General features: G+C 47.6%; 1 protein-coding gene and 1 pseudogene across 1 annotated transcript in view; one reads left to right on the top strand and one right to left on the bottom strand.

Moving 5' to 3' along the window:
* The window catches only part of LOC134908906 (cytochrome P450 2C5-like), a 216387-nt gene that overhangs the window by 180426 nt on the left and 12120 nt on the right, over positions 1–23841 (top strand). The window contains exon 8 of the mRNA XM_063915139.1: positions 11383–11559. Within this exon, the coding sequence (XP_063771209.1) occupies positions 11383–11559 (177 nt within the window). The remainder of the gene's footprint in view (positions 1–11382; positions 11560–23841) is intronic.
* LOC134912981 (5S ribosomal RNA) lies at positions 3149–3266 on the bottom strand (annotated as a pseudogene).

The following is a 23841-nucleotide window of genomic DNA, read 5'->3' on the forward strand; positions in this document are numbered from 1 at the left end:
AAGCTCCCGCAAACCACACCACCAACTCCCTCAGTGTCAATTTCCTCCTTACCCAGGAATGCCAATAGTCCTGCAGGCCATGTCACTGGCAAGTCTGGCGAGTCCTCTCCTGCCTGGGATTCCTCCGATGCATCCTTGATTGTAACGCCTACTGCTGCTGGCGCTGCTGTTGTTGCTACTGGGAGTCGATCGTCATCCCAGAGGGGAAGTCGGAAGACCACTTATACTACTTCCAGTAAGCAATTGACTGTCCAACAGTCCTTTGCGAGGAAGATGAAATATCACAGCAGTCATCCTGCTGCAAAGCGGATAACTCAGGCCTTGGCAGCCTGGGCGGTGAGAAACGTGGTTCCGGTATACATCGTTACTTCAGAGCCAACTATAGACTTGATTGAGGTACTGTGTCCCTGGTACCAAATACCATCTAGGTTCCATTTCTCTAGGCAAGCGATACCGAAAATGTACACAGACCTCAGAAAAAGACTCACCAGTGTCCTAAAAAATGCAGTTGTACCCAATGTCCACTTAACCACGGACATGTGGACAAGTGGAGCAGGGCAGACTCATGACTACATGACTGTGACAGCCCACTGGGTAGATGTATTGCCTCCCACTGCAAGAACAGCAGTGGCGGCACCAGTAGCAGCATCTCGCAAATGCCAACTCTTTCCTATGCAGGCTACGCTTTGTATCACTGCTTTCCAGAATACGCACACAGCTGAAAACCTCTTACGGCAACTGAGGAAGATCATCGCAGAATGGCTTACCCATTCTCCTGGGGATTTGTGGCATCGGACAACGCCAGCAATATTGTGCGTGCATTACATCTGGGCAAATTCCAGCACGTCCCATGTTTTGCACATACCTTGAATTTGGTGGTGCAGAATTATTTAAAAAACGACAGGGGCGTGCAAGAGATGCTGTCGGTGGTCAGAAGAATTGCGGGCTACTTTTGGCGTACAGGCACCGCGTACAGAAGTCTGGAGCACCACCAAAAACGCCTGAACCTGCTCTGCCATCATCTGAAGCAAGAGGTGGTAACGAGGTGGAATTCAACCCTCTATATGCTTCAGAGGATGGAGGAGCAGCAAAAGGCCATTCAAGCCTATACATCTGCCCACGATATAGGCAAAGGAGGTGGAATGCACCTGTCTCAAGCGCAGTGGAGAATGATTTCAACGTTGTGCAAGGTTCTGCAACCTTTTGAACTTGCCACACGTGAAGTCAGTTCAGACACTGCCAGCCTGAGTCAGGTAATTCCCCTCATCAGGCTTTTGCAGAAGAAGCTGGAGACATTGAAGGAGGAGCTAAAACAGAGCGATTCCGCTAGGCATGTGAGACTTGTGGATAGAGCCCTTCATTCGCTTAACCAGGATTCACGGGTGGTCAATCTGTTGAAATCAGAGCACTACATTTTGGCCACCGTGCTCGATCCTAGATTTAAAACCTACGTTGTATCTCTCTTTCCGGCAAGCGGAACGAGACCCATCAACAACTCCTCCTTCACATTCTCCCGCAACTGGGGGTGCGAGGAAAAGGCTAAGAATTCCGAACCCACCCGCTGGCGGTGATGCAGGGCAGTCTGGAGCGAGTGCTGACATCTGGTCCGGACTGAAGGACCTGCCAACGATTACTGACATGTCGTCTACTGTCACTGCATATGATTCTGTCACCATTGAAAGAATGGTGGAGGATTATATGAGTGACCGCATCCAAGTAGGCACATCAGACAGTCCGTACGTATACTGGCAGGAAAAAGAGCCAATTTGGAGGCCCTTGCAGAAACTGGCTTTATTCTACCTAAGTTGCCCTCCCTCCAGTGTGTACTCCGAAAGAGTGTTTAGTGCCGCCGCTCACCTTGTCAGCAATCGGCGTACGAGGTTACTTCCAGAAAATGTGGAGAAGATGATGTTCATTAAAATGAATTATAATCAATTCCTCCGTGGAGACATTCACCAGCAACAATTGCCTCCAGAAAGTGCACGGGGACCTGAGATGGTGGATTTCAGCAGTGGGGATGAATTAATAATCTGTGAGGAGGGGGATGTACACAGTGAAAGGGGTGATGAATCGGACGATGATGATGAGGTGGACATCTTGCCTCTGTAGAGCCAGTTTGTGCAAGGAGAGATTGATTGCTTCTTTTTTGGTGGGGGCCCAAACCAACCAGTCATTTCAGTCACAGTCGTGTGGCAGACCCTGTCGCTGAAATGATGGGTTCGTTAAAGTGTGCATGTCCTGTTTATACAACATAAGGGTGGGTGGGAGGGCCCAAGGACAATTCCATCTTGCACCTCTTTTGTCTTTCGTTTTTCTTTGCGTCCTGTGCTGTTTGGGGAGTATTTTTTTGAAGGGCCATCCTGCGTGACACTGCAGTGCCACTCCTAGATGGGCCAGGTGTTTGTCGGCCACTAGGGTCGCTTAGCTTAGTCACACAGCTACCTCATTGCACCTCTTTTTTTCTTTGCGTCATGTGCTGTTTGGGGAGTATTTTTTATAAGGGCCATCCTGTCTGACACTGCAGTGCCACTCCTAGATGGGCCAGGTGTTTGTGTCGGCCACTTGGTTCGCTGAGCTTAGTCACACAGCTACCTCATTGCACCTCTTTTTTTCTTTGTGTCATGTGCTGTTTGGGGAGTATTTTTTTGAAGGGCCATCCTGCGTGACACTGCCGTGCCACTCCTAGATGGGCCAGGTGTTTGTGTCAGCCACTTGTGTCGCTTAGCTTAGCCATCCAGTGACCTCGGTGCAAATTTTAGGACTAAAAATAATATTGTGAGGTGGGAGGTGTTCAGAATAAACTGAAAATGAGTGGAAATTATGGTTATTGAGGTTAATAATACTATGGGATCAAAATGACCCCCAAATTCAATGATTTAAGCTGTTTTTTAGGGTTTTTTGAAAAAAAAAACCACAGAATCCAAAACACACCCGAATCCGACAAAAAAAATTCGGTGAGGTTTTGCCAAAACGCGTTCGAACCCAAAACACGGCCGCGGAACCGAACCCAAAACCAAAACACAAAACCCGAAAAATTCCGGTGCACATCACTAATGAATAGTACAAATAAGTAAAAAAGGAGAAAAATTAGATGAAGAAGGTGAATCTGCTGTCAGCGTTAGGCTCCGAGCATTTTAAATGCTTCCAGCCTCTACTACACCTAGACTTCCTGGGGGGTCATCCACACCAGTACTGACCAAGCCCACACTGATTTGCTTCCAAGATCAGACGGAATTGGGCGATTACAGTGTGGTATGATAGTAGGGGTATATGTACCCTCATCGCTCTGGTATCACTGATAAGAGTTCACATAGGAAATAAGAGAAAAAAAATAAGATGAAAAGACCATATGGGAAAGGAATTAGCATGGATCTGCTGCCAGCATTAGGCAAAGGTATAAGGCAAATGCCCGTTACCGATGGATCGCTGGTGAGAGTCCACAATAAAGATAATAAAGAAAATTAAGTATTGATGTCTGTTCAAAGGTTAAGATAACTGTGTGAACTAAACAGTTAATCACCGTAGTGCTTGTACCAATGATTAGATCAAAATTACATCAAAGTACATATGGTTAACCTGACACCAAATAAGGGCCCTCATTCCGAGTTGTTCGCTCGTTCTTTTTCATCGCATCGCAGTGAAAATCCGCTTAGTACGCATGCGCAAAGTTCGCACTGCGACTGCGCCAAGTAACTTTACTATGAAGAAAGTATTTTTACTCACGGCTTTTTCATCGCTCCGGCGATCGTTATGTGATTGACAGGAAATGGGTGTTACTGGGCGGAAACACGGCGTTTTAGGGGCGTGTGGCTGAAAACGCTACCGTTTCCGGAAAAAACGCAGGAGTGGCTGGAGAAACGGTGGGAGTGTCTGAGCGAACGCTGGGTGTGTTTGTGACGTCAACCAGGAACGACAAGCACTGAACTGATCGCACAGGCAGAGTAAGTCTGAAGCTACTCTAAAACTGCTACGAGGTTTGTGATCGCAATATTGCGAATACATCGGTCGCACTTTTAAGAAGCTAAGATACACTCCCAGTAGGCGTAGGCTTAGCGTGTGTAACTCTGCTACATTCGCCTTGCGAGCGATCAACTCGGAATGAGGGCCCATGTATCCATGTCTGTCTGGAAGAATACACACTGCAATATTGTAGCTGAATCTGGCAGCCTAACTCACTATATGGGAGAGAGAACTAGTAGCTATTATATGACAGTTGCAGCGATAAACATAGATAGTCACATTTGTAACAATTAGCAAGCCACAAACGTTACTAGTTATGGATAATAAAGTCTACCAAAGATAAGGTATATTGTGGCTGGTAAGTCTGCTTTGAATGGATATAAAAATTAGTGAGATGGCCCTATACTAATACCTTCCAACACAGATGTGCACATTTCCCCGCGATAGGTGCCTGCAGCAGTACTACAAGTCCCAGCAAGCTGGTACTACAAGTACCAGCGTGCAGTGGAAAAACAGGCCCGCTGGTACCTGTAGTACTACTACAAAAAAAAAATACCCAACAAAACACAGAACACACACACACCGTGATAGTAAAATTTTATTACATACATGCACACCTACATACATACATACATAGTTACCTATGTTCACACGAGGGTCGGTCCAATTCTCCATGTAGAATCCACGGGGTACCTGTGAATAAAAATATACTCACACAATCCAGTGTAGATCGGTCCTCTTCTACTTGTAATCCACGTACGTGGCAAAAAAGCAAACAGACAAACCCGAACCACGCACTGAAAGGGGCCCCATCTTTACACATGGGACCCCTTTCCCCGACTGCCGGGACCTCCCGTGACTCCTGTCAAAGAGGGTGCCTTCAGACAATCAGGGAACGCCACGTCGTGGCACTCTCCTGATTGGCTGTGCGCTCCTGAGCTGTCGGTCAGGCTGCGCACGGCAGAGATACAATGTAGCGCATAGGCGCTCCATTGTATCCAATGGTGGGAACTTTGCGGTCAGTGGTTGACCGCGAGTAACCTCAACCACTGACTGCAAAATTCCCACTGATAAACATGCACGGATCTCATGGATCCGTGCATGCCTATCAAAACACGGTAAAAAAAAGCAGGTCTATTTTAAAACTGCTTTTTTTTTACGATTTGTATTTTTTCACGGCAGTGTTTGGCTATTGCCGGCAGTGTTTGTGAAATAGAATTTTTAGTAAATTACAGAGTTGTATCAAATAACAGGCCTATTTGACCGGTGGTGTATTCATTCGTATTTTTTTTCTTTGACTTCCCAAAAAATACGAATGCCCTCATCACTGCTAAGATTTTAGTTTAGTAAATTCCCGAGATGACACTTTGAATAAAAAACAGCAAATCGGTCAAAATCAGGAGCTTAGTAAATATACCCCCTGGTGAACATTACAGCAAGTATGCCATTGGGGATGTCAAAAGGACTTTACATCTGTTGATCTCTCTGGAGTTGTGTCCTAACCAGTAGGTCCCAACCTGTAGCAAGGTCATCCTGTCTAGCTACGCGTCTGGTTCCCTTCAAAGTGGGGGGCACAGCGGGGCACTGCGGGGTGCACAGTGGCGGATCTTGCCATGGTGCGGCACCCTCTGAATGGTGCCGGCGCCCTCTGAGAGGCGGCGCCCCGGGCAAAAGTCCTGCTTGCCCGTGGCAAGATCCGCTACTGGGCGCGTTCCCAGTATCCTCTACAGACTATGAGAAAAGGATTTACCGGTAGGTAATAAAAATTCTATTTTCTCTTACATCCTAGAGGACACTGGGGTCCACATTAGTAACATGGGGATGTACCAAAGCTCTCAAACCGGGTGGGAGAGTGCTGAGGTTCCTGCAGAACTGATTGACCAAATTGAAGGTCTTTAGCGGCCAAAGTATCGAACTTGTAGAACTTAGCAAACATTTTAGAACTCGACCAAGTAGCTGCTCGGCAGAGCTGTAAAGCCGAGACACCCCGGCCAGCCACCCAGGAAGAACCCACTGACCTAGTAGAGTGGGCCTGTGCAGATTTTGGACATGTAAAACCTGCCGTGGAATAAGCATGCTGGATAGTACTCCTGATCCAGCGTGCAATTGTCTGCTTTGAAGCAGGACACACAATTTTATTGGGATCATAAAGAACAAACAGCGAGTCCGATTTTCTGTGACAAGCTGTTCACTTTACGTACACCTTCAAAGCCCTCACAACATCTAGGGACTTTGAGGTAGAGGAGGTGTCGGTAACCACCGGAACCACAATATGAAATTATATGAAACGCAGACACCACCTTTGGAAGACATTACTGATGAGTTCTGAGCTCAATCCTCATGAAAAATCAAACAGGGGCTCTTGTGAGACAATTCCCCCAGTTCCGACACCCGCCTGGCTGAGGCCAGGACCAACAGTGTAACGGTCTTCCACGTAAGAAACTTTATGGCCACCTCCCGTAAGGGCTCAAACCAGTCCGATTGGAGGAACTGCAACACCATGTTGAGGTCCCAAGGTGCCGTGGGAGGCACAAAGGGCGTTGAATGTGCAGAACACCCTTCAAGAACGTCTGAACCTCAGGGAGGGAAGCCAATTGTTTTTGGAAGAAAATGGACAAGGCTGAAATCTAGACTTTTATGGAGCCTAGGCGTAGGCCCACATCCACTCCTGAGTGCAGAAAAAGCAGAAAACGTCCCAGTTGAAATTCCACCATAGGAAATTTCCTGTTCTCGCACCAAGAGACGTATTTCTTCCAAATACGGTGGTAATGCTTAGACGTTACCCCTTTTCTGGCTTGGATCAAAGACGAAATAACCTTATCCAGGATTCCTTTTCGGGCTAGAATTTCACGCTCAACCTCCATGCCATTAAACATAGCCGTGGTAAGTCTTGGTAGACGAATGGCCCCTGTGGCAGGAGATCCTCTCAAAGAGGTAAAGGCCATGGATCGTCCAGGAGCATGTCCAGTAGATCTGCATACCAAGCCTGTCTTGGCCAGTCCGAAGCAATGAGAATTGCTTGAACCCTTTCCCTTTTTATTCTTTTGAGAATTTTTGGGATCAACGGCAGTGGCGGAAATACATATACCATCTGGTAGATTCGTGGGGATGCCAGAGCATCGACCGCCACTGCCTGAGGGTCCCTTGACCTGGAACAATACTGCTGTAGCTTCTTGTTTAGACGAGAGGCCATCATATTGATTTGTGGAATGCTCTACCGACGTGTCAAGCACCCGAACACCTCCGGGTGGTGGCCCCACTCTCCTGGGTATAGGGCGTGCCTGCAAAGGAAGTCTGCTTCCCAGTTGTCTACTCCTGGAATGAAGATTGGCGACAACGCCACCGCGTGTCTTTCTGCCCAGAGGAAAATTCTTGTCACCTCTGACATTGCTGCTCTGCTCTTCGTTCCGCCTTGTCAGTTTATGTACGTTACTGCCATCACATTGTCCGACTGAACTTGAATGGTTTGATCATGAAGAAGATGTGATGCCTGTAGCTCCAGAATGTTGATTGGAAGAATGGCTTCCTGACTTGACCATTTTCCTTGGAACTATTGCCCCTGGGTGACTGCTCCCCAACCTCTGAGGCTTGCATCTGTGGTTAGCAGAATCCAATTTTTAACCTTCAGCCCTTGGTCTGGTGAGAAATCTGAAGCCACCATAGAAGAGAAACCCTGGCTCTTGGTGACAGACGTATCCTCTGGTGCATGTGGAGATGCAATCCGGACCATTTGTCCAACAGATCCAGCTGGAAGGGCCTTGCATGAAACCTTCCATACTGTAGCACCTCGTAGGCGGCTACCATCTTCCCCAGTAGGGGAATGCAGAGATGCATTCTGTGCCTCCGTATCCAGTATCATCCCCAGGAATGGAAGCCTCCGTGTTGGTTCCAGGTGAGATTTTGGTAGGTTCAGAATCCACCCGTGATGCCGGAGTAGTCGAGTTGATAGGTCAATGTTGTCCAACAACCTCTCCCAGGACGGTGCCTTGATCAGCAGGTCGTCCTGATACGGATTTATGTTCACTTCCTGTTTGTGGAGGAGAAACATCATCTCTGCCATTACCTTGGTGAACACCCTCAGTGCTGTGGAGAGGCCAAATGGCAATGCCTGGAACTGGTAGTGACAGTCCTGTAATGCAAACCTTAAACAAGCCTGATGAGGCGGACAGATTGGAATATGAAGGTACGCATCTTTGATATCCAGAGACACCAAGAATTCCCCTTCCTCCATACCTGAGATCACCGCTCTCAGAGACTCCATCTTGAATTTGAACAGCCGTAAATACGGTTTCAATGACTTGAGGTTTAAAATGGGTCTCACCAAACCGTCCGGCTTCGGTACAACAAACAGGTTGGAATTATAACCATTATTCTGCAGCTGAGACGGAACTGGGACAATGACCTGAGTCCATACCAGTTTTTGGATTGCATCCTGTAAAATTATACCTGCCTCTGGAGAAGCTGGTAAGCCTGATTTGAAGAACCTGGGAGGTGGGAGTTCCTGAAACTCCAGTCTGTAACCGTGGGTGATAAGCTCTATGACCCAGGGATCGTGGCATGATGTCGCCCAGATGTGACTGAAATCTCATAACCGGGCTCCCACCTGCCTGTCTTCCAGGCAGTGCGGTCCACAGTCATGCTGAAGGCTTAGAGGAAGCAGAACCTGAGTGCTGTTCCTGTGAACCTGCAGTCGCTGGTTTCTTGGGTTTACTTCTATAACCTTTGAAGACTGTAGAAGAACCTTTGGTCTTATTTTTAAATTTTGCTATCCGAAAGGACTGCAGAATAGGAGCCGAGTAGGTCTTCCTAGGTGGATGAGCTGCGGAAGGAATGTATGTAGACTTACCCGCCATAGCCTTGGATATCCACGTATCCAGTTCATCTTCAAAGAGGGCCTCACCTGTGAATGGTAGGCTTTCTACACCTTTTCTGGAATCCGCTGCAGTCCACTGATGTAGCCATAGGCCTCTGCGTGCTGACACTGCCATGGCCATGGTGAGTGCATTCAGCAAGCCTAACTCTTTTATGGCCTCAACCATAAAACTTGCAGAGTCATGTATATAGTGTAGGAGTAAAAGAATCTCCCCCTTGGGTAAGGAATTTAAACCCTCCAGTAGGTTATCTGACCATTTTGCAATGGCTCTTATGATCCAAGCACAAGCTATAGTGGGTCTCTGGGCTACTCCCGCAGCTGTGTACATAGATTTGAGAGTAGTCTCAATCTTGCGGTCAGCCGCGTCTTTTAAGGAGGCTGCTCCCGGGCCAGGCAAGACTATGTTACGTGACAATCTAGATATCGATGCATCAACAATCGGTGGGTTTTCCCAATTTTTCCTATCATTCTGAGGAAAAGAGGAGGATGTAATTAACCTTTTAGGGATCTGACACTTCTTGTCAGGATTAACAAAAGTTTCTTCAAATAAGGAATTTAATTCCTGAGATGCAGGGAAAGTAACAGAGGATTTCTTTTTCACATTAAAATAAGATTCCTCATCCTCTCCTGTCACTGTGTCATCCTTGATGTGCAGGACTTCCCTAATAGCTTCTATCAGGGCATGTATTCCTTGTGACATGGCTGCATCCCCCCCACCTAAGTCCATCTCACCCTCCTTTGGGTTTGACACATCATCATCAGTGTCAGCCTGCAATATGTGGTCCAGTGTACGCTTTTGTGGACAAATGGCGGGGGTATGAGACGCTGGCATGGGACTTGAATCTCTATTCATCAGGTCATCCATAGACTTAACTGTTGTGTCTCTTTCTCAGTATGGGACAATTATTAGATATATCTGAGATCATCCCTTTTAGAGAATCCAACCATGCTGGTTCGGATCCACTAGTCAGAGAATGTGTACTACCAGGGGCGCTTTAATGGAGGAGGAGGCCCGTGTTCAGCCTCCTCCGTTCGGGCCCCCTCCTCTCTGCCCAATGCGCTGTAGAGTCTGAGCACTAGAGGGCTCAGACTCTACTGCACATGCGCAGATCTCAGGGAAAATGGCGCGGTGGCTATTTTCCCTGATATTTCTCCACTGCGCATGCGCAAAACTCTGTGAAAATGGGCGCTGAGCCATTTTCACTGTTTTCACAGTGCTGCGGATGATGGTGCTGGACTCCGGAGAGGTGAGTATTTTAAAAATGGGTGCAGCGTGTGCGTTGGGACCCCCTCTGGACATTATAGAAATGCCAGTGTGTACTACCCTGAGTACAATGTAGTGATGCCCCTGGAGAAGAAAAACACTCTGCAGTGCATGAAACACACTCCTTGCCTGCCAATGCCATTGTAATGTAAAAGTATACACACACACACACACACACACACACACACACACACACACACACACACAGACACACGAAAAGTTAAGCCCTGTTAAACCAAACAGAGCCCTTCTAGGGGGACACAGGATGATGGAGCCAGCCACACAGCACCCTTCTTGCTAGAGTTGAGCTTAGCTGGGTCACAGACTAAATACCCTTAATAGGGTACTAGTATTCCTATGCTGCTCCCCCCCTGCTATTACCCCCTGGTACCGCTGAGGTAATCTGGAATCCTTGTGGAGGAGCTGCGTGTCTCTGTCAGGCTGTGCAGTGAGAGCTGCAGAAGGAAAATGACACTGGTGAGCAGCTGGATCCGCTCATAGTGAATCCCCGCCCCCGTAATGGCGTGCGGTCTTCCTGTTTTTTTTTATACTGGCTGAGGTTATATGTGTGGTTTACAGTGGGTTAGAACCTCTGTAAACTTAGTGCCAGTGTGGGTATAGTTGTGGCTTCAGCGCGCCCCTCACAGCGGAACATGTTATGTCTCTGAAGCTTGGAGCCGCAGCCTGTCAGCACTGCGCTCCTACCCTCATGCTGCCAATACCGGCGGTGACCCACTAACCGGGACGCACGCTATCTACTCACCACTCTTCTTACTTCTGGCTCTGTTAGGGGTGGCGGCGTGCTACGGGACTGTACGGCCGTCGTCGTGGGGCTTGCAAATAGGTCCCTCAGCAGCTATGTCCTGTCAGCGGGGTACGGGTCCATTAATCCTAAAGTAGGTTGGGCCTTCTCCCCCCCCTAAGTCCCACGAAGCAGGCAGTCTGCTGCCAACCAGACCTGCCTGAAAACAACAAACAGAAAATAAATGCAGAAAACTCTTCAGGAGCTCTCCAAAGCGTGACCGGCTCCTACGGGCACATTTTCTAAACTGAGTCTGGTAGGAGGGTCATAGAGGGAGGAGCCTGCCCACACTATTAATTTCTTTTAGTGCCAAGGCTCCTAGTGGACCCGTCTATACCCCTTGGTACTAATGTGGACCCCAGTATCCTCTAGGACAAAAGAGAAATACTATATGTGATGATATGTGTGAACTGTACAGAGGGGATGTAATTGCATTTATAACTAATTGTTTAATTTGTTTATAATTATACCTTTCTTTTATAGCTGTACAGTAGTTTTCCGACTGTGATGGACTGGCTGCCGGGCCTTCACAAAAAAGTTTTAGAAAACCTTGGAAATATGCAGAGTTTTGTAAGAGCGACATTTACAAAACAGAAGAAAGAACTGGATGTTAACGACCAGAGGAATTTTATTGATGCGTTCCTGGCTAAGCAGATAGAGGTATAACTTAAATCTTATTAGTTAACATTAGTTACCCTTAAGTATAAATGTACTGCCCTGTACTGTATATTTACTGGAAGATTTATTGGCCCCCCGATAATTAAGTATCCAACGTGGCGTGGGTTGCAGCAGTGAATACTAAAATACAGAACCAGAGCAATTCAGTTTTGCTCTTATTATTGCAGGACTGGACAGCTGCTCTGAAATACAGGAGTACCGATATCCCTATCGGGTGTGGTTCGTTTTATCGACAGTGCCTAGGTCGACAATGTTTAGGTCGACCACTATTGGTCGACAGTCACTAGGTCGACATGGATGGAAGGTCGACAGGGTTTCTAGGTCGACATGTGCTAGGTCGACAGGTCTAAAGGTCGACATGAGTTTTTTTTTTTTTTGTCGTTTTCTTCGTAAAGTGACCGGGATCCCAAATTAGCGCACCGCGTCCCCTCGCATGGCTCGATTCGCTCGCCATGCTTCGGGCATGGTGCCTTCGCTTCGCTCGGCACACTTTACCGTTCCAATCGTAGTCGACATGGATCGTTAAGTATGAAAAAATAAAAAAAATAAAAAATAAAAATAAAAAAACTCATGTCGACCTTTAGACCTGTCGACCTAGCACATGTCGACCTAGAAACCCTGTCGACCTTCCATCCATGTCGACCTAGTGACTGTCGACCAATAGTGGTCGACCTAGGCACTGTCGATCTTCAGACCGGATCCCATCCCTATCACCCACATTATCACTGCTCTTTACTAGTGGTGAAAGTTTACAGTGACGGGCAGTGTAAGCACATGTATATATAAACAGAACTGCCCTGTGTAACGCGAGTATGTAAAATAAAAGCGATGCATGAGGCATATCTTTTAGCTTCATTTCTTTGGCAAAAGTATGACATTTTCATTTTTCACTGAATAAACTTCTTATTAATTGCTCCACATGCGGAAAACAGAAAAGGACTTTATCAGAAGCTCAACTCAATATCAATTATCCGTTGCTATGAACAACGCCAGCACCTTCAAATGCTAAATGTCTGTGTGCAAATCCTCCAAGAGCAAGTCATCCAGTACTAGGTACAAATGCCATTGCAGGCACAAGGGGGGTAATTCCAAGTTGATCGCAGCAGGAAATTTTTTAGCAGTTGGGCAAAACCATGTGCACTGCAGGGGGGGGGGGGAGATATAACATGTGCAGAGAGAGTTAGATTTGGGTGTGGTGTGTTCAAACTGAAAACTAAAATAAAGCAGCCAGTATTTACCCTGCACAGAAACAATATAACCCACCCAAATCTAACTCTCTCTGCAAATGTTATATCTGCCTCCCCTGCAGTGCACATGGGCCCTCATTCCGAGTTGTTCGCTCGGTATTTTTCATCGCATCGCAGTGAAAATCCGCTTAGTACGCATGCGCAATGTTCGCACTGCGACTGCGCCAAGTAACTTTACTATGAAGAAAGTAATTTTACTCACGGCTTTTTCTTCGCTCCGGCGATCGTAATGTGATTGACAGGAAATGGGTGTTACTGGGCGGAAACACGGCGTTTCAGGGGCGTGTGGCTGAAAACGCTACCGTTTCCGGAAAAAACGCAGGAGTGGCCGGGGAAACGGTGGGAGTGCCTGGCCGAACGCTGGGTGTGTTTGTGACGTCAACCAGGAACGACAAGCACTGAACTGATCGCACAGGCAGAGTAAGTCTGGAGCTACTCTGAAACTGCTAAGTAGTTAGTAATCGCAATATTGCGAATACATCGGTCGCAATTTTAAGAAGCTAAGATTCACTCCCAGTAGGCGGCGGCTTAGCGTGTGTAACTCTGCTAAATTCGCCTTGCGACCGATCAACTCGGAATGAGGGCCATGGTTTTGCCCAACTGCTAACAAATTTCCTGCTGCGATCAACTTGGAATTACCCCCAATGTTAGTATCTGGCTCTGGGCAGTTGATAAATATATGCACTGTACTACCCTTTGGCTCCAGGCAGTTGGCGATTACAGGCACATTGATAGTTCCTGGCTCCTGGGCAGTTGATGAATATAGGCTCTGTGCTAATTCCTAGGAATTACTGTAGCAAAGGTACAGTGCTGGTTACAGGTACAGTGCTAGTAGCTGGCTCTGGAGCTCTAAACAGTTGATAAATATCAGCACTGTGATAATTCCTAGTTAAAGAAAGTTGGTGATTACAGACACTTTGCTAGTTCCTGGCTCTGGGCAGTTGATGAATATACAGTCAGGGCCGGCGCCACCATTAGGCAGCTTTAGGCAGCTGCCTATGGGCGCCGGCCTCTGGAGGGCGCCGCTACGTCTGTCATACTGAAAAATGAATCTTTCTTTCACATATTGCTCTAGCCAGCGGCGGCTGTGGGTCTAACGATCCATAGCCACCGCTGTCACTAGTTCGTTCCCTGCTTGTGGGGAGTGTTGCTGAGGGTATGAGGTTTACCCCGATGGCTGCTGCTATTGCGGAGTGAGATGGAGAGAGGAGGGAGCGGGGGTGGCGGCGAGTGGTTGCCCACCTACCGCTGCTGTCCTCTGGAGGGGGGAGAGGCCAACTACTGCTCCGGGACGTGCGGGGGGTGGAGTTACTGATAAAGTGTGTGCTGTGGGGCGGGAGAGTAGGAGAAAATGCCGGCTGCTGTGTTTCTTGCAGGATGGGTTAGGAGAAAGATGCCGCTGAGTGTGTATGGTGGGGATGGAGGAGCGTGCCGTGTGTATTGTCAGGTGCTACTGCTATTGAGGTGGGCAGGCAGACGGGCATGTGGCTGGGGGAATTGCCGGCTGCTGCAGCTGTGGAGAGAAGGGGTGCCTGCCGCTGCTGCTGCTCATGTCACATGTGTGGTGGGACAGGGGGGATTCACTGGACACTTCCGCTACTATGAGGGAGAAGGTGGGTTTGCCACCACTCCTGTATAATGTGGAGGATTTCTGGCCACCGCTATGGACGGGAAAAGGGGGGTTCCTGCCGCTCATATGTATTGGGGGGGGGGGGGGGGTACAATAGGTTAGCTGCTACTGCTGTGTGTGTCTGTATATCTATCCAGATAGATATATGAAATACATGTGTGTGTATATATATATATATATATATATATATATATATATGTGTATATATATATATATATATATATATATATGTAAAATCTCTAGATAGATAGATAGATATACAGACACAAACAGCAGTAGCAGCTAACCTCCTGTACCCCCCCCCCCCCAATACAAATTATATATACTGTGCACATACATATACTGCAACATTATGCCAATGACACAACCTATGGCTTCTTACTGCGAGGGAGGAAAGTTTTGGATCCCAGAAAGCATCTGCTACCAAGGGACTCATCTCTGTACTATAAGTACCTTTCATAACTTAATTATCTGTGCATTACACTATCACAGAAATACACTACAGCCAGGTAAATACCTTCCTGCCTTCTCCTGGGTATCTCTTTCTGCCATCTCCTCTTTGTTCTTCTCTCCCATTTCCCCCTATTCTTCCTCTCTCCCCTATTCCTCGTCTCTCTCCCGTCTCTCCCCTATTCCTCGTCTCTCTCCCGTCTCTCCCCTATTCCTCCTCTCTCTCCCGTCTCCCCCCTATTCCTCCTCTCTCTCCCGTCTCCCCCCTATTCCTCCTCTCTCTCCCGTCTCCCCCCTATTCCTCCTCTCTCTCCCGTCTCCCCCCTATTCCTCCTCTCTCTACCGTCTCCCCCTATTCCTCCTCTTTCCCGTCTCCCCCTATTCCTCCTCTTTCCCGTCTCCCCTTATTCCTCCTCTCTTTCCTATTTCCCTATCCTCCTCCTCTTTTCCTTTTCCACCTATTCCTCCTCTTTCCTATTTCCCCCATCCTCTTTCCCATTTCCCCCTATTCCTCCTCTTTCCCTTTTCCTCCTCTTTCCCCCATCCTCTCTTTCCCTTCTCCCCCTATTCCTCCTCTTTCCCTTCTCCCCCTATTCCTCCTCTTTCCTGTCTCCCCCTATTCCTCCTCTTTACCATCTGTCTCCATCTATTTTTCTTCTCTCTCTCTCTCCCATCTCCCACTATTCCTCCTCTCTATCTCAACTGTCTTGTCCTGTTTGTCCTCTCAGCGGTGGATACAGCATCGCTCCTCTCCAGGTGTGGCAGTGCTGCGCCAGATTATTGGATCAAACGGAGCTGGGACAGCAAGGAGAGGGCAGCAATGTTTTATTTATTTATTTGGGGGTTGGGGGAGTGCAGGCTGATTTAAAATAGTAAAATTAAATTCCCATCATGGATTTTTGCAGTAAATATTACCACAAGTTTTTATTTATCAATTGGATACCACAGGTATCAGGGGTTTGCATACCTGCGGCAATGAAAAAAAGGTTGCAATAGCAGTGGTAATTTTTACCGCAAAATTTGCGCACCCAATTGAATATGCTCACATAAGTTATTAAATTTAAGGCATGTACTTATAAGATGCCACCTCGGGGGGGGGGGGGGGGGGGGGGGGGAGTAGGCTAAAGTTTTGCCTAGGGTGACCCGAAACCTTGCACCGGCCCTGTATACAGTAAGTTCGGTGCTAGATTTTTGCTTAAGTTTGCGATTACAAATACAGGGGGAGATGTACTAAGCCATAAAAAGGGATACATTTCACAGAAATAAAGTACCAGCCAACCAGCTCGTAACTGTTATTTTTCAAGCACAGCCTGTGACATAGTTGCTGACACTCCCGCATTCTGCGGGAGCCTCCCGTTTCCCCGGCCAGTCTACCGCTACCCCGGAAAGTATCTCCAATCCCCCGGAATCCCCCAGCCCCATGTAAAATCAGGGTCGCGCATGTGTGACCTCTGACACGACAGGGGCGGAGCTTGATACGGCCATACACTGCGGCGCAGGCCACGTAGCCGCACACCCAATGCCTACAAGTTGTGATCTCCCTCCCGCTCACTAGTGCAGGGCAGGCACGGAGATCACATGAGATGAGACAGCATCGGCGGCAGGAGCAGCGGATCCCCATCCCCCTCCACCCCTGCTCATTGGGAGAGGTGAGCAGTGAGATGTCTGCTAGGGGGAGTGATAGGAGAACAGGCCAGGCAGGAAGATTGAGCTTGGAGGTGGCTGGAGGAGGATTGCCTGCTCCCAAGGTAAGTGTGTGGTTCTACCCACAGTGTGTGTATGTGTGTGCATAGTCTGGAATTGGCCCCTGTGTAACTGTAGGCTGGCACTTACCCATGTATGTGTGTGTGTAGGGTGGCACTGACCTGTGTGTGTGTGTGTGTGTGTGTGTGTGTGTGTGTGTGTGTGTGTGTGGGGTGGCACTGACCTGTGTGTGTAAGGTGTCACTGACCTGTGTGTGTGTGTGTGTAGGATGGCACTGACCTGTGTGTGTGTAGGATGGCACTGACGTGTGTGTGTGTGTGTGTGTGTGTGTGTGGGGTGGCACTGACCTGTGTGTGTAAGGTGTCACTGACCTGTGTGTGTGTAGGATGGCACTGACCTGTGTGTGTGTAGGATGGCACTGACGTGTGTGTGTGTGTGTGTGTGTGTGTGTGTGTGTGTGTGTAGGGTGGCACTGATCTGCGTGTGTGTAGGGTGGCACTGACCTGCGTGTGTGTGTGTGTGTGTGTAGGGTGCCACTGACCTGTGTGTGCGTGTGTAGGGTGACACTGACCCGTGTGTGTGTAGAGTGGCCCTAACCCACGTGTGCAGGGTGGCACTGACCTGTGTGTGTGGCCTGGCACTAACCCGTTTGTGTGTGTGTGTGGTCTGGCACTGACCTGTTTGTGTGTGTGTAGGTTCGCACTGAGCCATGTGTGTGTGTAGGGTGGCACTGACCCGTGTGTATGTGTGTGTGTGTGTGTGTGTGTAGGGTGGCACTGACCCGTGTGTGTGTGGGGTCTGGCACTGACCTGTTTGTGTGTGTGGGGTTCAAATACTCCCATGTACAACTGCAGGACAGCAATTAGAGTGGCTGTAGACACGCCCATAGATGGAGCTAGACATGCCCCCTTAGCGACTTGCCGTGCACACTCTCATACAGTATAGAATCTCCCTGAAACTGGTTTTCCGAAAGTAGGCAAGTATGGCCTGTGACATGGCAGGTAGGAGCTGAGTGGCTGGTAATTTATCTCTGTGAAATGTATAACTTTTCAAGGCTTAGCACTGTAAATCTGGCCTGTACAGGGGATCGGTATGAAATACCTACAATCAAAATCCCAACGGTCGAAATCCCGACATCGATTGACCCGCGGTCAAAATCCCGACAAGGACAAGATCCCGACATGGACAAATAACAGACATTTAAAATACCGGTAAGGTCAAAATACCGACATGTAAAATGTCGACAGGTCAAAACGCCGGCATGCGGTTTCCATTGTTTTTGTGTGTATGTCGACATAGGTCGACATGGACACCATATAAGTGTACCGCGTCCCCTCGCATGGCTCGCTGCGCTTGCCATGCTTCGGGCACGGTGCCTTGCTGTGCTTGGCACACTATTATATTCCCCCTCCAGGTCCACTGGGATGGTAAAGTTTGAACAAGTCGGTTTCAATAAAAAAAAATCATGCAAAACGCATGTCGGCATTTTGACCTGTCGACATTTTACATTTCCGTATTTTGACCTTGTCGGTATTTTAAATGGCGGTATTTTGTCCGTGTCGGGATTTTGACCTTGTCGGGATTTTGAGCGTCGGTCAATTGCTGTCGGGATTTCGACTGTCGGGATTTTGATTGGCGGTAAATTGACTGCATCCCCTGTACAGTGCTAGTTCCTGGCTCATGGCAGTTGGTGATTACAGGTACTGTTCTAGTTCCTGGCTCCAGACAGTTGGTGATTACAGCACTGTTCTAGTTCCTGGCTCATGGCAGCTGGTGATTACAGGTACTGATCTAGTTCCTGGCTCATGGCAGTTGGTGATTACAGCACTGTTCTAGTTCCTGGCTCCAGGCAGTTGGTGATTACAGGTACTGTTCTAGTTCCTGGCTCCAGGCAGTTGGTGATTACAGCACTGTTCTAGTTCCTGGCTCCAGGCAGTTGGTGATTACAGCACTGTTCTAGTTCCTGGCTCCAGGCAGTTGGTGATTACAGCACTGTTCTAATTCTTGGCTCCAGGCAGTTGGTGATTACAGGTACAGTTCTAATTCCTGGCTCCAGGCAGTTGGTGATTACAGCACTGTTCTAATTCCTGGCTCCAGGCAGTTGGTGATTACAGGTACTGTTCTAGTTCCTGGCTCATGGCAGTTGGTGATTACAGGTACTGTTCTAGTTCCTGGCTCCAGGCAGTTGATGATTACAGGTACTGTTCTAGTTCCTGGCTCATTGCAGTTGGTGATTACAGGTACTGTTCTAGTTCCTGGCTCATGGCAGTTGGTGATTACAGGTACTGTTCTAGTTTTTGGCTCCAGGCAGTTGGTGATTACAGGTACTGTTCTAGTTCCTGGCTCCAGGCAGTTGGTGATTACAGGTACTGTTCTAGTTCCTGGCTCCAGGCAGTTGGTGATTACAGGTACTGTTCTAGTTCCTGGCTCCAGGCAGTTGGTGATTACAGGTACTGTTCTAGTTCCTGGCTCCAGGCAGTTGGTGATTACAGGTACTGTTCTAGTTCCTGGCTCCAGGCAGTTGGTGATTACAGGTACTGTTCTAGTTCCTGGCTCCAGGCAGTTGGTGATTACAGGTACTGTTCTAGTTCCTGGCTCCAGGCAGTTGGTGATTACAGGTACTGTTCTAGTTCCTGGCTCCAGGCAGTTGGTGATTACAGCACTGTTCTAGTTCCTGGCTCCAGGCAGTTGGTGATTACAGCACTGTTATAGTTCCTTGCTCTAGGCAGTTGGTGATTACAGCACTGTTCTAGTTCCTGGCTCCAAGCAGTTGGTCATTACAGCACTGTTGTAGTTCCTGGCTCCAGGCAGTTGGTGATTACAGCACTGTTGTAGTTCCTGGCTCCAGGCAGTTGGTGATTACAGTACTGTTCTAGTTCCTGGCTCCAGGCAGTTGGTGATTACAGCACTGTTCTAGTTCCTGGCTCTGGGCACTTAGTGAATACAGGGACTAATTCGCACAGCGGACGATTATCAAATGACTGCGCATGTATACGGATCATAAAAGGCAGGTACGAGGTCAAACTGCAAAAGAAATCAGCATCTTTTTTGATCGCTAGGCATACGCAGGCTGATTGACAGGAAGCGGACATTTGGGGGTGGTAACTGACCGTTTACTAGGAGTGTCCGAAAAAACGCAGGCATTCTGAAGTGTTTTCAGGGCCAGTGTGTGACGTCAGCTCCGGCCCCAATCAGCCTGATTCTATCGCACTGTAGGAGTAAGTCCTGGGCTACGCACACACTGGAGAAATCATTGGATGGTGAGTAGTTGCGAATGGATTTGCAGCTGACCAGCGTATGCAAAGCTTTTCGCACGGCGTACACAGACTTGCACGGGGAAATATTTCACTCTGTCTGGGCAGCGACTTTCTGACCGCAGACCTCTGCAAATTTGCAGAGGAGCGGTGAGGTCTGAATTAGGCCCATGGGCGCTGTGTTTATTCTTGGCTTTAGGCTGTTGGTGATTACAGGTACAGTGCTATTTCCTTGCTCTGGGAAGTTAGAAATGAAGGTAAGAAAACTGTACTATAAGAAAAATTTCAGCCACAGATATAGAAATGTAATTACACTCTCAGACATGTGAGAAATTTTACTAATAACTCTCAGATTAGTTGTCCGTGCAAATACAGGCTCAAAGGTTCTGTCTTTTTGTCAGGAGTCCTAGGGGTCCAGTGTTTCAGAGCAGTGAGATGAGTGCTAAGTGAAAACATTTTTATGATAAGTATGATGTTACATGTATGCCTATGGCAGAAGATTGTTAATGGTTTCACATTTTAAATAAATAATTTTTTTTTTTTTAGTTATATGACAATAATTTATTTTATTACTTCTTTTAAAACTTATTTTATTTTTTTTCAAATTAATATTACATTACCTTGTCTTTCCTGTCCGCTGAACATATGTGAATCAATAGTGTAATAATGTAGTTTTGCCAGGCCACAAATTATTTTTTTCCTTAGTAAATAGGCAGTCAGCATACCGACACTGGGATACCGGCGGGGAGGGGCAAGTGCAGCAAGCCCCTTGCGGGCACGCTGTCCTCGCCACGCTGCGGGCTCGGTGGCGACCTGAGGTCGCCCCGGGTTCTATTCCCACTCTGTGGGTGTCGTGGACACCCACGAGTGGAAATAGTCCCTGTTGGTCGGCATGCTGACCGTCAGGATAGTGAGGGGGCGGGATGTTGGTGGAGGTCGGTCACATGATTACCACCCCATGCACCAGATCAAAAAGCCGTTGCCATTACTTCTGTCATGTATAGTTTATTTAAAGGGACTCAAAGGGATGCGATCTTTAAATATATTAGGGATACATTTACTAAGAATCATGTTTGCCCAAGTTCACATTCTCAGGCGAGTTTAGTCTGGTTTTCAAACACAGAGATTTACTAAAGGCGGACACGGAGGTGAAAACACGATTCTATCTGCAAAACATGGGTGAACTCGCAAATACAATTGACTCAACTCTGAAGTACTTTCGAAAGAAAAGGTCAAACACAGATATTTACAAAGAATCCTGCTCAGTGTGATCTGTGCAGTGCTTCTCTATATGTAAAAGATGTACTGAGCACTTCTCAGTTTGGATTGTTTGGGTTTGCGGTTTGTTATTTACTAACAGCAGGAATGATACTTGGACAAGAGTTTTAACCGGCTCCTTGGACTTCTACTGGACAAGGGGACCAGCCGGTGGTAGAACCAAGGAGAGTACAGTATGCACACTGTGTGTGAGTGCTTGTCTAATAAAGGGTTAAAATAGTCAGTATGCATGTATGGTGGTTATTATAATATGTATTGAACAAGGGAACTATAGGTTCCAGTTAGATCTTAATGCCCCACATGCTGGTACTTGTGGCTTTCCGGGACACGTTATACCCCTGTAAAGGACAATATTATTTAAATCAAAATATTACTGAAAGCAATCAACTTGGCACCACTGCCCGGGGTGCCATGGGATAGCCCAGTGCTTCAGCCCAGGCCTAGACTATACTCGAGAGGGGGGACCTCTAACAGGCTACATTACTTCCCGGCTAGTGAAGTCCAGTGCTGGTTCTAATACTACGGAGGACCCCTACTTATTTCCCCCCTATATTTTTTTGAGCCAGAGCCAGCCGCCAACAACTTGATGCTGGTACATTAAATACAGGGAACCCCTACACATTTTGTTCCCTGTAATTTTTTGAACCAGGGTCGGCTGAAATACAGTAGCCTGGGGCTAATTATGCTTATTGGGGGTGGGGTGGGGGAGAGGGGCGTGGCCCAATGCATTATTCCTTTTTTTTTTTAATTTAACTCTTTCTTTACTTGTACACACAGAGAAGCACTGCACAGATCTCGGTGATCGGTGCAGATTACTCAGAACACGTTGCTCACAGGTAAGACTAAACAATTCGGCACGAACATGCAAACTATCCTCCGTCAGGCGCACCTCTGGGACTCCCAGGTTTAGGCGCAGTGCGCCTGTTAGAAAATCGTCATTAGCACCTAATTAACTCAATTCTAACACTCTTAAAGTGATCAGTGACCTTCATTAGGATGTACAAAGAGAGAGGTTTTAGGGGCCATTTCAGCAGAAAATCTGAAGCAAAAAAGAGAAAACACAAACATGAGTATAAGTTTGGGCGCAGTGTGCCTGAGAGTCCACCCTGGACAAACCTACATTTTTCCGCAAAATATCCACAACCTTTGTAATTTTCATTCATAAAATGAGCAAAATAAACAATTAATGGATGAAAATAACAGGAAAAACGAACCTTCAAAAGTGGGAGGAGTTTGGGCGCAGTGTGCCTGAGAGGCCGGGAGGGTCACTACTGCACTCCACGCAGGCAGCGGGAAAATGGACTAGGGTTTTTTTCGAACAGCGCCTAGAGATAGGAAGCTACTAGGAGGGAAAGGCCCCTCCGCCCCCAAGGGGCGGGGTGGGGAGCGAGAACAGCTTTGCGGCGCCTGTCAGGCCTGACTGAGGGTTAAACAACAATTAAACACAGTTGTATACACCATCGGAAAACATGATTCTGTCAAACACTATTCAAGTAAATTTACCCCCTACCATCTGCCCGCGGCTTCACTAATGTATTTAGTATGAAATGCAGTTGGCAATGTTACTGTAGAGCCCCCTGTATACAATATTTGTTGTTCGGCTGTATTGCTTTGAGTGCAAATATAAAGATCTCTGCTTGTACTGACTCGAGTACAGGCTACATAGAGCTGACTATGCACTGCCAATACATTTGTTTTTTGTGATAGCTCAGCTTTAACTTGACGGTTCCAGGTGAAGCATAGTGCAGGTTATTTCAAGGAGTTTCCGCTACAAAATGGTGCAGTTTCTGTGAAGGCTGATTCAGTAGTGTTTGCACCAACTTGAAACAAACAGACACAACTTTCTGAATAAAATTAGTATACAGTATATCAATCAACATATGGGCCCTCATTCCGAGTTGTTCGCTCGCTAGCTGATTTTAGCAGCATTGCACACGCTAGGCCGCCGCCCTCTGGGAGTGTATCTTAGCTTAGCAGAATTGCGAACGAAAGGTTAGCTGAATAGCGAAAATAAATTTCTTAGCAGTTTCTGAGTAGCTCCATACCTACTCAGAAATAGCGACGAGCTCAGGCCGTTTAGTTCCGGGTTTGACGTCACACACACGTCCAGCGTTCGGCCAGCCACTCCCCCGTTTCCAGACACTCCCGCGTTTTTGCCTGACACGCCTGCGTTTTTCCGCACACTCTCAGAAAACGGCCAGTTTTCGCCCAGAAACACCTACTTCCTGTCAATCACACTACGATCACTTCAACGATAAAAAAACTTTGTTCTGCCGTGAGTAAATCTACTAAGTTTTGTGTTAAATTACTAACCACATGCACACTGCGAACCATGCGCATTTTTGCCTTAATCGCACCATAGCGAAAATCGGCAACGAGCGAACAACTCCCAATGATCACCATAGCCTATAAAACAATAGAACTCATCAGGAGCGAATGTCCACCATACCGTATCTCATAACAGACGTCATCATTGACACTGCCAGAGGTGGATCGGGCACAGGGTTTACAGGGAAGATTCCCGGTGGGCCGACGCACCCTGTGGGGCCTGTTTTGTTTGCGGACATGTGGTCCTATTTATAGACATAATGAATAAGATGCCAAACAATTTGCATATATGAAAATGACTTTGCCACTTAGCCTGTGATTGCGGATGATCTAGTGTACGCTCTGTCTGCCTGCTTGGCTGACATATAAGATT

The sequence above is a fragment of the Pseudophryne corroboree genome, chromosome 4, assembly GCF_028390025.1.
Source record: "Pseudophryne corroboree isolate aPseCor3 chromosome 4, aPseCor3.hap2, whole genome shotgun sequence".
Taxonomy (NCBI): domain Eukaryota; kingdom Metazoa; phylum Chordata; class Amphibia; order Anura; family Myobatrachidae; genus Pseudophryne; species Pseudophryne corroboree.